The 13,425-nt window shown below is 63.3% G+C and overlaps 1 protein-coding gene across 1 annotated transcript in view; it reads left to right on the top strand.

The window, feature by feature from the left end:
- AP1M1 (adaptor related protein complex 1 subunit mu 1) overlaps nt 1–12,894 on the top strand; it is a 28,603-nt gene extending 15,709 nt beyond the window's left edge. Inside the window, exons 6-12 of the mRNA XM_012758399.3 lie at nt 2,109–2,235; nt 3,085–3,227; nt 3,597–3,668; nt 4,153–4,311; nt 11,296–11,421; nt 11,922–11,997; nt 12,117–12,894. Coding sequence (XP_012613853.1) covers nt 2,109–2,235; nt 3,085–3,227; nt 3,597–3,668; nt 4,153–4,311; nt 11,296–11,421; nt 11,922–11,997; nt 12,117–12,139 — 726 coding nt within the window. The 3' untranslated portion in view covers nt 12,140–12,894. The remainder of the gene's footprint in view (nt 1–2,108; nt 2,236–3,084; nt 3,228–3,596; nt 3,669–4,152; nt 4,312–11,295; nt 11,422–11,921; nt 11,998–12,116) is intronic.
- The last annotated feature ends 531 nt before the right edge of the window (nt 12,895–13,425 follow it).

The following is a 13,425-nucleotide window of genomic DNA, read 5'->3' as shown; positions in this document are numbered from 1 at the left end:
ACAGGGCTCAGCGCGAGGCGGTGCTAGAACCCAGCCCTCCCTCCCTGAGATGGTGGCCGAGTCGGCATCTGCCCCCAGGGTCGGCAGTCTGGACGGACGACGTGCTCGCGCAGCCCATCCTCCCCAGACATCCCTTCGCACCCGCCCGGGGAGGGCGCGCCCTCGGGTGGCCCGGGCAGGCCTCAGCTGCGAAGGCCCCTTGTCCTGGTCGCTGCCTGCCAGGCTGAGACCAGCCTCGTGGGCTGGCGGCCTTCCGCTCCGCTGCCTGGCCCTCCTGCGCGGCGTCTGTGACCTCACGTGTCAGGCGCAGAGTGCCACCGGGCAGTCCCCCCCCAGAAAAGGGGAGCTGGGGGCGACACGGCCGGGGTGCGCTGAGGGCCCTGGAGCAAGACAGCGACATCCGGCACTCAGGAGCCCGGGCTGGCAAGGGCCCAACGCTGCGCGCAGACGCCGCTCGGCGCGGACGCGGCAGTGCCAGCCCCACGGCCCCGCCGGGGCAGGCGCAGGGACAGACGGACACACGGGGGTGGCTGCGAACGCTGTGCCCGTGCGGGGCCGCCTGCTGGTGGAGTGGGCGAGGGGCAGGGACAGGGCGGGAGGACGGGGGGACAGCATAGCCAGACCCCACAGCGCCTCGCCCGGTTCCGTGTCTGTCTCAGGGCTGTCACTCGCTTGGCACCTCAGTTTCCCCTCAGGCAGCAAACTGGCGAAGGGCTTCTGTCTGTCCACGTGGTGATTCCGGACACTGGCGTGAAAGACCGGACAGATCTGCCTAATTCTCGGCATGCAGGAAACGCGGGCCCTCCACCGCGGTGGCCCGGCTGGAGCCGGCGTCTGGCCCCCCGCCGGCGTCCGAGTTGGGGAGCCTTGGCTCGCTTGCCGGCGTGGACGTGGCCTCCCCTCTGTGCCTGTTTCCTCATCTCTAAAATGGGCACGAGGAGAGGGGCTGCAGCATCTTGGCTCACCCAGGGCGGGCTGGGAGGAGCGGGCCCATGGTCCTGGTGTGACTTGCTGAGTTGCACTTCCTGGTGCGCTCCGGTTTGCGCAGTGGGTCGTAGTCCCCGAGGTCATCCGCAGCCCCACAGGTTGTCAAAGCAGGGGTGTGGCAGCGCCTGGCACAGAGGAAATGCTCCCTGCGCTCAGCCCTGTGGCTGATTTGTTCTGGTTTATTGCTAGTTTGGGTGGAGGGTTCTCAGGCTTCAGGGCAGGGAGGAAGCAGGGAGGGCCGGGCCCAGGAAGCTCCACCTTTGACAGTCCCTGGGGGAGGGGAGACCAGTGGCCTCCCCTAGAGGCCAAGAGGAGAAACAGAGTTCAAGAAAAGTAAGTGTAGGCCGGGCGCTGTGGCTCACGCCTGTAATCCTAGCTCTTGGGAGGCCGAGGCGGGCGGATTGCTCAAGGTCAGGAGTTCAAAACCAGCCTGAGCAAGAGCGAGACCCCGTCTCTACTATAAATAGAAAGAAATTAATTGGCCAACTGATATATATATGAAAAATTAGCCGGGCATGGTGGCGCATGCCTGTAGTCCCAGCTACTCGGGAGGCTGAGGCAGAAGGATCACTCAAGCCCAGGAGTTTGAGGTTGCTGTGAGCTAGGCTGACGCCACGGCACTCACTCTAGCCTGGACAACAAAGTGAGACTCTGTCTCAAAAAAAAAAAAAAAAAAAAAAAAAAAAAAAGAAAAGTAAGTGTGGCCTGGTCCGAGAGAGCCGGGGTCAGCCCATCAGGTGAGCAGGGACTGGCCGAGGGCCACGAGCACAGGGACCGGCGCCAGGTGTCCCGGCGGGAGGGCGCCGTGCACGAGACGCTCTCAGAGGGACTCCGGGCACTGCTGCCTTGCCCGGCCCCAGTGTGGGCTGCGGCCCGGAGGGCGGACCTGCAGCGTCCACCGCGGTGTCCAGGGCCCCTGGTGCGCAGGCCGGATGGGGCAGGTGGGCCTGGGCCCCTCCGCCAGGTGTGTGCTGGGGGAGAGCGGGGCTCCCGCAGCTGGGGCTGCTCAGGACGGGCAGGTGCTTGGAGGCGAGAAGGGCAGTGAGATCGGGCGGCCGCGGGGCACGGCGGGCGGTGGCTGGGAGTCGGGGCCTCCCTCACGCCGCTGCTGCTGCTCCCAGGTCAGCGCCAACGGCAACGTCCTGCGCAGCGAGATCGTGGGCTCCATCAAGATGCGCGTCTTCCTCTCGGGCATGCCCGAGCTGCGCCTGGGCCTCAACGACAAGGTGCTCTTCGACAACACGGGCCGTGAGTACCCCCGGCCGCGGCCGGGCCCCGCGAGGACGGCTCCACCGGGCACACGGATCAGAGCCCAGGGGCTTGCTGGCCATGGGCACTCGGGTGGGAACATCTCGCGTGGCCTTGCAGACGGCTGCGACAGCTGACCCCGGGTGCAGGAGGCCCAGGAGCGAGAAACCCAGTCAGGCCCCGGGGTGCCCCCAGTCGAGAACCTCACAGAGCGGTCCTCCACCCGCCCTGTGCTGCCTTCCGGGTCTCAGGGCTGGACTCGTTCTCTGGCCCCTCCAGGGCCAAGTTCCCCCCTCCCCTCGGCCCTGCGTACTCGCAGTCTGATTCCCAACACGGCCGTCTGGGCTGGCGCCGCTCGGCTGGCAGCACTTCTCGCGGCAGGGTGGGGGCAGCGTGGGCTCGGGGCCCTGGCCCAGGGCTCAGTGGCCCGGGGGTGCCCACACGCCTGGCCCAGCGAGGGCTTCTCGGGACGAGCCCGTCGGGGCAGCTCCCCGCCCAGAGACCCAACCTCACAGCCCCTCGGTGGGGTGGGAAGCAAAGACAGGACCCAGGACCCGAGGGGTGCCAGGGCTGGGCCCTCGGGGAGCCCCAAGCCACCCCCCACTAAGTCCTGCTCTTGAGCAGCACCCAGCCGGGCCCGGGGCTCCCAGCTGGGACTCCGCGTGAGCCCTGCAGACCAGCTCTGCTTCCGGGGGGCGGGGGGGCGAGGGGTGACCAGCCATTGTCAGGAGCCCAGCCCCCTTGGCGTTTGCGGCCCAGGTCGCCCTCACAGTGGGGCCGGGGGCCGTGCCCTGCTGGGCAGGGGAGAGGGTGACCTGGAGGGCACAGGGTCTGTCCTGCCCTCACCAGGTGGTAAGAGCAAGTCCGTGGAGCTGGAGGATGTGAAATTCCACCAGTGTGTGCGGCTGTCGCGCTTCGAGAATGACCGCACCATCTCCTTCATCCCCCCCGACGGCGAGTTCGAGCTCATGTCCTACCGGCTCAACACCCACGTGCGTGCGCAGACCCCGGCGGGCACGGGGGGGGGCAGCCTGTCCCCAGCCCCAGACTCCACGGGGGACGGGACCCTCCAGCCACCGCCACCCTTTTCCCAGGCGGGATCTCCAGCTGGGCCCAGTGTGTTCCCGTCTGCACGGACACGGAGGCTCTCGGCAGCTCCCTGCGGCTCCCGTCTCTGCGCCCCGCCCGTCCTCGCGCCGGCTGCGAGCCCCTCTGGGCCAGGCAGCAGTGTGCCGGGCCGCACCTGGGCAGAGGGCACCTGGGCAGAGGGCCCTTGCCCTGGGCCTCGGGGTCCCCTCTGGGAAACGGCTCTGTGAAACGCAGCCGGCTGCAGGCGCCATCCTCAACCCCCTCCCCCGCAGGTCAAGCCCTTGATCTGGATCGAGTCGGTGATCGAGAAGCACTCGCACAGCCGCATCGAGTACATGATCAAGGTGCGTGGCCGGGGGCCGGGCAGCGTGGGGGTGTGGACGGCCCGCCCCCGCCAAGGGCATCCCGGTGTCTCGGGCCCTTTCTCGGCCTTTGGCAGGGGGTCCAGACCGGGGCTGGGGTGCCGTGGGCCGGGCACTGAGAGGAGACCCCCCCAGGGCCTGCCCTGCGATGGTGCTGCCTCCCCCGGCCAGGAGGGCTTCCCAGAAGTGCCGCCCACCAGTCTGGCCCAGGCTGGCCTTGGGGACACAGATGCCGTTCTGGGCTGCGGCTGGGCCTCAGGGAGGGATGGGGAGCCTGGGGCGGAGGGACGGGTGGGGGCGAGACTGAACTTCCGGGATCAGGAGCTGGGAGAGTCTTGGGGACTGAGGGGCCGTGTCTGGAGAAGCCGGGGGTCAGGCGGCGGGGCTGGGGGCGCGTGGGCCAGGCTGAGGGTCGCGTGGCCCAGGCGGGGAGTGTCTCACCCTCGCCCTCCAAACCCGCCTGCAGGCCAAGAGCCAGTTCAAGCGGCGGTCGACGGCCAACAACGTGGAGATCCACATCCCAGTGCCCAACGACGCCGACTCGCCCAAGTTCAAGACGACGGTGGGCAGCGTCAAGTGGGTCCCCGAGAACAGCGAGATCGTGTGGTCCATCAAGTCCTTCCCGGTGAGCACCGTGCTCGGCGGGGCACCCCTCCAGGCAGCCACCCGCCCCACGCGCCCCTGTCCCTGCCCATGTGGGCAAGGTGGTCCCCTGCGCCCCTAGATGGGGTGACGGTCCGCATCGTGTTCCACGCCTGGGCTTCTGGGCGGGTGGGCGGAGGGCCCAGGGCCAGGCTGGGCTGGAGGGGAAGGGGGGGGCAGAGTCTGGTGGCCCCTCTGCACCCTCCTCTTGTCGGGACCTGCCTCCCACGCTTCCCAGCACTGCCTGCTGTCCCCCCAACCCACAGTGAGGGACCCCACCCCGCCCCAACACCGGCAGGCGCACACCGTCCCCCGACTGAGGGCTCATCCGGTCCTGCCCACGGCGGGCTCGGGCTCGAGGGGCGCAGGCTGCCTTGAGGGGAGCGCAGCGCCGCTCCCGGGACCTGGCACCAGCCCCAGGAAAGCAGTCTCGCTTCCCCTGCCGGCACTGGGTGCAGGCGTGGCTGCGGCGTGGCCTCGGGCAGTGCGGGAAGGGTCTGAGGACTGGAGTCCGCGTGTGCGACCCAGGGTGCCCAGAGAGGCGGGGCCTGGCGCTGGCGTTCTGTCTCACAGAGCTGGAACCGAGGCGCAGCGCCACTCTGGTGTCCTCGTCACTCAGCGTCTCCGCACGAGAAGCGTCCCCTCTGGCCGCTGTCTCAGCTGCCAGCTCTGGCGGCACGGAGGGCGGCAGTGTCCCGGATCGTCAGACTGTCCTCTTCCCTCTAGAGGCCACTGGTTAAAATAGCGTTCGTATTTCGAAACACAGTGGAGAGCAAGCCGCAGAGTAAACGGCGTGGCCAGCGGTGTGCGGGGAGGGGGGACAGGGCCACGCCAGCCAGCGTGGCTGCAGCTTGCTGTAGGGTTGAGTCGGAACCCTGCTGGCGCGCCTTGTCTTTCCGGGCCTCACGGGCGCTGCGTGTCCGCAAACCGAAGGTCTGTGCGACCCTGCGACTGGCGGTTCCGTCAGAGCCGTGTCGCCGACCCTGCGACTGGCGGTTCCATCAGAGCCGTGTCGCCGACCCTGCGACTGGCGGTTCCATCAGAGCCGTGTCGCCGACCCTGCGACTGGCGGTTCCGTCAGAGCCGTGTCGCCGACCCTGCGACTAGCGGTTCCATCAGAGCCGTGTCGCCCACAGCACGGGCCGCGTCCTGCCTCCGCGTCAGCGCTGACTGTTGTAGCAGTGAAGTGTTTTTGATCAGGCACGCGCACTGGTTTTCCAGACGTGGCGCTCTTGCGCGCTTCGCGGACGGCAGTGCTGTGTGCCTGGGAGACCAGAACGTGCGTGTGACTCGCTTCAGTGCGCGCTGGCTCTGTCGCTGGCTCTGTCGGGGCCAGACCTGCAGCGTCTCCGAGGGATGCCCGCACGTGCTTTCCGCGAACAGAAAACAGAGTTAGGGGAAAAAGGCAATTCTTAAGAATCAAAGCGGGATGGACTGGCCGGGGCGGCCCGGTGGTGGCGACCGCGCAGGGCGGAGCCGCCGCCTCTGTCCTGTGTGTCTGCACCTCTGCCGCGCCGTCTCCAGCACTGCGGCTTCCTCGTGAAGCTTGAGATCAGGAAGCGTGGGTCCTCCAGCTTCGCCCTTCTTTTTCAAGATCGCTTGGCCGTTCGACTCCTCGCCCTCCTTGCGGCTGCATGCTGTTCCGCCGTGGGGCCGTTTATGCAGCCTGCGGTCAGCCACGCCCACGGCAGGGCGCCAGGCTGTTGGTGACCTCGAGCTCTGGAGAGGACAGCCAGTGACTGGCCCTGGGCCGGGCATGCTCGGTGGCCTTGGTCGTGTAGGTTCCGGGAGTGGGATTGTTGGGTCAGAGGTTGCACGGAGCTGAGATTGTCCTGGATCGTGCCAAATCCCTCTTTCCGCAGCCCCCTGGCGCCACCTCCGGAACTTCCCCGGCCGGGTCGCAGGGGAGCTTTCAGACGGCTCGGACCGGAGAGCAGAGGCCGGTACCTCCGTGCCGCTCTGCCCTGCTGTTCTCCTGTTAGAAACCAGACGGAGCCGCTTTTCTTGTCTCTCAGGGCTATGCACCTTTCTTTTCCTGGGAACCGTAGCTTGTCTCTTGCTCATCTTTTCTGTCGGGTTTGGTCACTTCCTTCTCAGTTTCCAAGAGCCCCTCGTATACGGGCAAGATCGAAGATGGGCACTTTGTCTTCCGTGTAGGTTCCGAGTCGTTTTCCCCAGTTTGGTGTTTGTCTTTTGACTTGACTTCCGGTGTTTGGGGCTGCGTAACCTCTCTGCGATTGCTGCTTTGTTTTGTTGTGGATGTCGTTTGCTGTAGTCAGATTTCCCAGCCTTTTCCTCACGTTGTGCCTGGATCTGAAGTGAGACTTTGAAAGGCTTCCCCACCCCCAGTGATAAAGGGGTTCACCATGGGCAAATTTGCTTCTAGAACCTGGGCAGTGGCATTTTGCTCCTTAGATTTCAGGTCCTTTTTGAGTGTGGTCTGGTAGCTGGGAGGAGGTACAGATCGTTTTTTCTTTCTCCAAATGACCATCCAGTCACCTAGTATTTACCAAAAGGTCCATCTCTTCCCCAGTGGTTTGAGAAGCTGCGTTTATCAAGCATCACATTTTCACTGGCATTAGGTCCATTTCCGAACTTCCTCTTGTCTGTCTGTCTGTCCACGCAGCAAGACCACGTTGTAACTAGAGGCTTTGTTCTGGTTTTGTATCTGCCGGGCCCCACGCCCCACCCTCACTGCCCCCACACCCATGGCTCTTCTCTCTCCTGGTTTTCCTGGTGATTCTGGTTTGTTTCATTTCCCTTACGAACTTTTCTGTTTGAGACAAGAGTCTCACGGTGTCGCCCTGCATAGAGTACAGTAGCGTCATTGTAGCTCACAGCAACCTCAGACTCCTGGGCTCAAGCGATCCTCCTGCCTCAGCCTCCCGAGTAGCTGGGACTACAGGTGCGCACCGCCATGGGTCAGAGGTTGCACAGAGCTGAGATTGTCCTGGATCGTGCCAAATCCTCTCTTTCCGCAGCCCCCTGGTGCCACCTCCCGAGCTTCCCCGGCCGGGTCGCAGGGGAGCTCTCAGCCGTCTCGGACCGGAGAGCAGAGGCCGGTAGCAGAGGCGCACCACCGGCTAATTTTCTATTTTTCGGCTTCCCAGAGTACTAGGATTACAGGAGTAAGCCACCATGCCCTGCCTCCTTTTGAACTTTAGACTTCATATGTCTGCACAGAATTTATAAGTTAATTGGGAAAAAGTAATACCTTTACGGGCCAAGCACAGAGGCTCACAGTGATAATCATAGCAATTTGGGAGGCAGAGGCAGGAGGATCACTTGAGGCCAGGAGTTGGAGACCAGCCTGGGCAACGTAGCAAGATGCTGTCTCTACGAAAATAGAAAAATTAGCAGCATGGTGGTGCGCACCTGTAGTCCCAGCTACTGAGGAGGCTGAGGCAGGAGGATCGCTTGAGCCCAGGAGTTTGAGGCTGCAGTGAGCTGTGATGATACCACTGCACTCCAGCCTGGGCGACAGAGCGAGACCTTGTCTCAAAAAAATAAAATTAAAAAAAAAAAAATACCTTTATGATGCTGAATTGTCCTATCCACTAGCCTGTCGTAGCTCACGCTTGTGCCTTTTGGGGATGTTTTAATGTTTGCCTTATTTATATACCGCGTATGGGGCTTCCCACAGTTGTGAAAAGCACTTTTCCGGAAGGGTGAGCTGCCTGCGTACACGCGGCGCGGCACGCAGATGAGATGCGCACAGCTCGGTGGGTCTCCTCAGAGAAAGCCACAGGACACTCCCCGCCCCAGGAGCTCCTGGGACTCACCCCCGGCTTGGGGCATTTGTCACCGAGATGACTTCCAGCTCCGTGTTTTTAGTGAATGGAGCCTCTCCTCCGTGCTGCCTTCCACTGGTGGCTGGTGTCTGTGCAGTGGTGGTAGGTCCCCGTGCCGTCCTGACTGTCCTCGCTGCTGGTGGCCTTCCTCTCCGTCCTCCTGGGTTTCAGACGCTCTCTTGTCGCGTGCGGCCAGCTGCGGTCCCCCTTCCTCTGCTATTCTCGGACACCCAATGACGGCTTGTGGCACCGCCTTGCTCTGGCAGCTGCCTCAGGGCCTGGCGGTGGGGGCGGGGAGGGCGGCCTCCTGGCCCCAGCCCTGACCGGAGCCCAGGCTTCCTTCTCCCGGCGCTGCGGCTCAACGCCGCCCGCTCCGCTGTGTGTCCCGCTCGCGCGGTGGTGCGCGTGGTCGCGTGCCGCCTCGGGGTGTCTGTCAGCAGTCGTGGTTCCTCTGCTCTGACCTGTCTATCAGTGAGATGGAGCTGGAGCCATCCGCGCATTCCGGCAGGCTCCCCCTGATCGCGGTATATTTTCTCTTTAATGCACATTGAATTCTGTTGGCCAGCATTGTATTTTGGATTTTTGTGTTGATATTTACAACTGGGACTGATTTTTCTCTTTTTTTTTTGAGACAGAGTCTTACTCTGTCATCCAAGGTAGAGTGCAGTGGTGTTATCACAGCCCATAGCAACCTCAAACTCCTGAGCTCAAGTGATCCTTCCGCCTCAGCCTCCCAGAGTGCTGGGACTACAGGCATGCACCACCATGCCCGGCTAATTTTTTCTATATATTTTAGTTGGCTAATTAATTTCTTTCTATTTTTAGTAGAGACGAGATGGGGTCTCCCTGTTGCTCAGGCTGGTCTCAAACTCCTGAGCTCCTGAGCTCCTGAGCCATCCTCCCGCCTCGGCCTCCCAGAGTGCTGGGATGACAGGCGTGAGCCACCGCACCCGGCCCTGGGATTTATTTATTTTTATTGTTGGTAGAGTCTCCATCAAGTTTTGGTATTGATGTTATATCTGATTTGTAATGTTTTTGTCTTTTCCCATGCTGCAGAACAATTTAAGTAGCCTTGAGATTGGTCTTGAGCAAGTTGATGATTTTGGCTGTGCAGCCATCTACGTCTTTGCTACTCTTTTTTCTGTGGAAATCAGGTCATTTAAAGTTTCTATTCTGTGGACTTAGTTGGGGTAAATTATATTTTCCTAGAAAATATGATTTTCTACAACTATGTGTTAAAAGAGTATTTTCTACAACTATGTGTTAAAAAATCTGGCCAGGCATTTATATAATATAAATTCTTTTTATCTAAATTATATTTTAATTTATATTATATAAATGCCTGGCCAGATTTTTTAACACATAGTTGTAGAAAATGCTCTTTTTTTCCCCCCTTCTCTTATGACAGTTATTTTTCGCTGGTTATTTCTTGTTTTGCCTATTTGTGTCTTTCCTTTTTTCTCGATCAGATTATCTAGTGGCTTGTCTATTCTTTTCCAGATTTGCTTTTTAATTAGTTGTACTATTTTCCTGTTTTCCAAGTCTTTAATGTTAATCTCTTCATCTTTTCTTTGTTCTGATTCTTACTTTTTGAGTTGGATGTTTAATTCCTTTATTTTTATTTTTAAATCTGTACTGATGTAAGTATTTGAGCCACAGATGCTTCCCCGAGCCCCGCCTTGGCCAGATAACCCGTAGATTCTGACATGTTTGATAGCATTATTTTCTAGAACTTCTGTAATTGATCAGAGGGGTTTTAACTTCCTGGTGGAAGGGCCTTTTTGCGTTCACGTTTTCTCCTCGCTCTGTGGATTTGGTGCCCCGAGGTCAGAGAACGTTCTTTGTACTGTTTCTACCTTTTAGAATTGGCCGAGGTGTCCTCGTGCACTCGTAAAAGGTCAGTGTTTGTAAACACCCCATATGTACTCGAGAACACGGCAAGGCCCGTGTCACCAGGGTGGAGAACGCGACATGCGTGTCCACGCGGTGGGCTGCGTGTCAGCCGGGGCAGAGCCCAGGCCGGGCCTCTCCTCCAGCCTCTTCCCAGCGCTCGAGGCACCTGCCGCGCCGCAGCTGCTGCCGTGTCTCTTGGTGCAGGGATAGCTGCAACTGTGTGTTCCCTGAGGCTCACAGGACCTCGGCCTGTCCTCCTCCGCGCCTGTGACCCTCCCGCGTGACAGCAGCCCCGTCCTGTTTTCTTTGCGGTTGCCGGGCACCGCTCTGCCCATCCTCCCCACTGTTTCGATTTTGTTTTTGTTTTTGTTTTGCTTGCATTTTCCCTTCGAAGGGTCTTGGGAAAGGCTCAGATTTTGGGTGTGCTTCGGTGTTCCTTGCCTGGGCTCACAGAGCGTGTCTATCCCTCTGCAGCCTGCTTTGCCGGTGGCCGATGCCGCGTCACTCTTCCCTCGCTTTCCCAGAGCCCGTCCTCCTCCTCGGTACCTGGGACCAGGTCGAGCAGGGTCCTCGCTCTCGCTGCAGCCCCGGGGAGGGAGCCGCGGCTTGGAGGCTGGCCTCCTTTGGGCAGATGTGGCCGTGGTCGGAGCAGCTGCCGCTGAGGCGTGGCTGGAGCCCAGATCATGCCTCCCCTGCGCAGGGCACCACCAGGGAGAGGGCAAAGGTCACAGCCAGGATGTGGGTTCCGGTCCCTGCGGGGCCTGGTCTGGCCCGTGTCTCTAGTCCCTGCTGAGTCCTGAGGGGCCAGAGCCACCCCCCCACCCCCCGCGCGCCTTCAGCAGCGGTTAACCTGGTCCGCCCCGAGGCGTGGCCCGGCCGTCCGTGGCATCTCACTCTTGCTCACGTTCCTCCTGTTGACACTTCTGCTTTCTTTCCCAGGCTCTCCTGAGACTGGGCGCGGGGGCTGTTTGCCAGGACGTCTGGCTAGGGTGCGGGCCCCTTGTCCCTCCTAGCCCTGTAGCCCTCGCCTGCCACTGTCATTACGCAGCCCCCTCCCCCACTTCCTCCCCAAGGCCAGTCTGTCTGGTCCACCAGGCTCGGGGACGGTGTGTTGAGGGGATGGGGTGCGGGGCGGCCAGAGGCCTCGCCTCACAGGGGCTTGGGGACCGGGGCTGGCAGGCAGCCTGGCGAGCTCAGCTCCGACCGCCCGGCGTCCTCCAGGGCCAGCTGCTGGCCGAGCTGGGGCAGGGCTGAATCTGACGGGCCCCTCACCTGCCCCCCAGGGCGGCAAAGAGTACCTGATGCGGGCCCACTTCGGCCTGCCCAGCGTGGAGGCCGAGGACAAGGAGGGCAAGCCCCCGATCAGCGTCAAGTTCGAGATCCCCTACTTCACCACCTCCGGCATCCAGGTATGTGTGGCGCTGGGCCCGGAGCAGAGGCAGGCCGGCCCGGGCTGGCAGGGGACAGACTGCGGCACGCCAGGCTCAGAGACGGTGCGAGTCTGCTCGTCCCGGGACCTTCCCCACCCCCCCCCCCAGTGCCACCAGGCTCTGCTTCTCCTCACGGGCCGCCTGACCCTAATTCGAGCCACGTCTGCTCAGACCTGCCCCGTGCTCGGCCCGAAGCCCAGAGACTCCTTCTGCCCTGAAACTGGCGTGCGAGGCTCTGCCGCCCGCACGCTGGGCCCACGTGGGGCCTGTTTTCCTGGCGCCTCCTGGAGAGCCCAGGCGGGAGAGACCCACAGAGAGCTGGAGCCCTCTGGGGCCAGGCCTGCCCCAGGCCTGCCTCGGGCGTGTCCGCGAGCAGGCCCGGCTCCTCGCCCTCTTCCCTCCCCACCTGCCCCGGGAGGAGTGCTGAGGGTGTCCGGGGGAGGCCCGAGCGTGCTCAGGGCGCTGGTGCCCGTGCCCAGGTGCGCTACCTGAAGATCATCGAGAAGAGCGGCTACCAGGCGCTGCCCTGGGTGCGTTACATCACGCAGAACGGAGGTGAGTGCGGCGCGCCTGTGGGAGGGGTGCCCTCGGGCGCAGGTGCCGCCCCAAGCCCCACAGCCTTGCGGGCCCCTCCCCCACGGCACGGCCGAGCACGGACGCCTCCCGTCTCCTAGATTACCAGCTCCGGACCCAGTGACGCCGCCGCAGCCAGCGCCCGGCCCGGCCCGGCCCGGCTCCCGGCGGACACACCTGCCAAGCCCCTACGCGGGCGCTCCTGGCCTCTGGCTACCTCTGGCCTCCGCCCGGGACCCCTCCAGGCCGCCCGCCCTGCGTTGACGCTCGCCTCACAAGCCCCTCGCCCACAAGAGGCCTGTCCTGAGAAGTCTCGTCCGCCGCCCCCGTCGGTTTCGGGGAAGGAGATGAAATCTTCCCTCCGGACTCAACCGCAGCCTCCGCGCTGCCGCGTGCACGGTACCAAAAAGCCCGGCCGGCGCGTGCCGGGCTCCCGCCAAGGTGGCCTCCTGCCGCCCGGGGACGCGCCCGCCCGCCCGCCTGCCAGCCGGCAGGGCCGTCTTCATTGCCATGTTGTCGCCCGTGACAGGCCGTGGGTGTCTCCAGAACTCTCTGTTCACCTGTTGTTGTTTGCGTTTCCCCTCGTCCCGCGGCACTTAGCGAGGACACGCCCTCGCCCCCACGCCTGCTCAGCCGTTTACACGCCCGGCCGGGGCCTGGCGCGGCCCTGGCCGGCTCTCGGGCTCACTGCGGCGCCCTCCCGGCCGGCCTGGGCGCGGCGCTGTCCGGTGCCACTGCCCCGCCGCCAGATCAGTGTTTGTCCCGGGAGGTGGAGCCCCGAGAGGGTGCCGCCAGGTCCAGAGGGCGGGGGACTCGCGTCCCTCCCTGCCCGCCCCGTGCGTGTTCGGGTTGCAGTTACATTAAATTCCATTCCTGAAACACGCCTCCTGCCTCCCCTCTGTCGCAGCGGGGCCGGCTCCTCCCGCCCACACGCAGGTGCGGGCTCCGCTCGCCTGGCTCTGCCCCGGCCCCGCGTGGCCCCGTCACGCGGCATCACCAGCTCTCCCCCACGCCGCCTCGCTGGCAAATAGGAACCAGCAGCCACGGGACGGTGGCCCCGCTGCAGGGGCCCGCCAGGGCCGCACGGAGGAGGGCGCACAGGCAGGGTGATTGTTGTCATCTGCTCGAGCCTCGTGCCATCAGCAGCTCGTCCCATCACTGGGCGCTCGCTAGGGACGCAGGTGCCCGGGCCCACCCTGACCCGCCAGAGCAGAGGCCCTGGGGCGAGTCTGGACCCACGTCACCGGCTCCCAGCCGCGCCCTCGCCCTTGTCGTCTGACGGCCCTGCCTGGTCCGCGGTGGGGATGGAAGTGCCATCTGCCTGCTCCATCCCTGCCCCTCCAGCACTGGCGTCCCGCCTGCCAGCCCCCCCTCGCCTTTGAGAGCTTCCTTCCCCCTCTGTCCCCTGGG

Source organism: Microcebus murinus, chromosome 4, assembly GCF_040939455.1.
Source record: "Microcebus murinus isolate Inina chromosome 4, M.murinus_Inina_mat1.0, whole genome shotgun sequence".
Classification (NCBI taxonomy): Eukaryota; Metazoa; Chordata; class Mammalia; order Primates; family Cheirogaleidae; genus Microcebus; species Microcebus murinus.
This window is presented reverse-complemented; position numbering and strand designations above follow the sequence as displayed.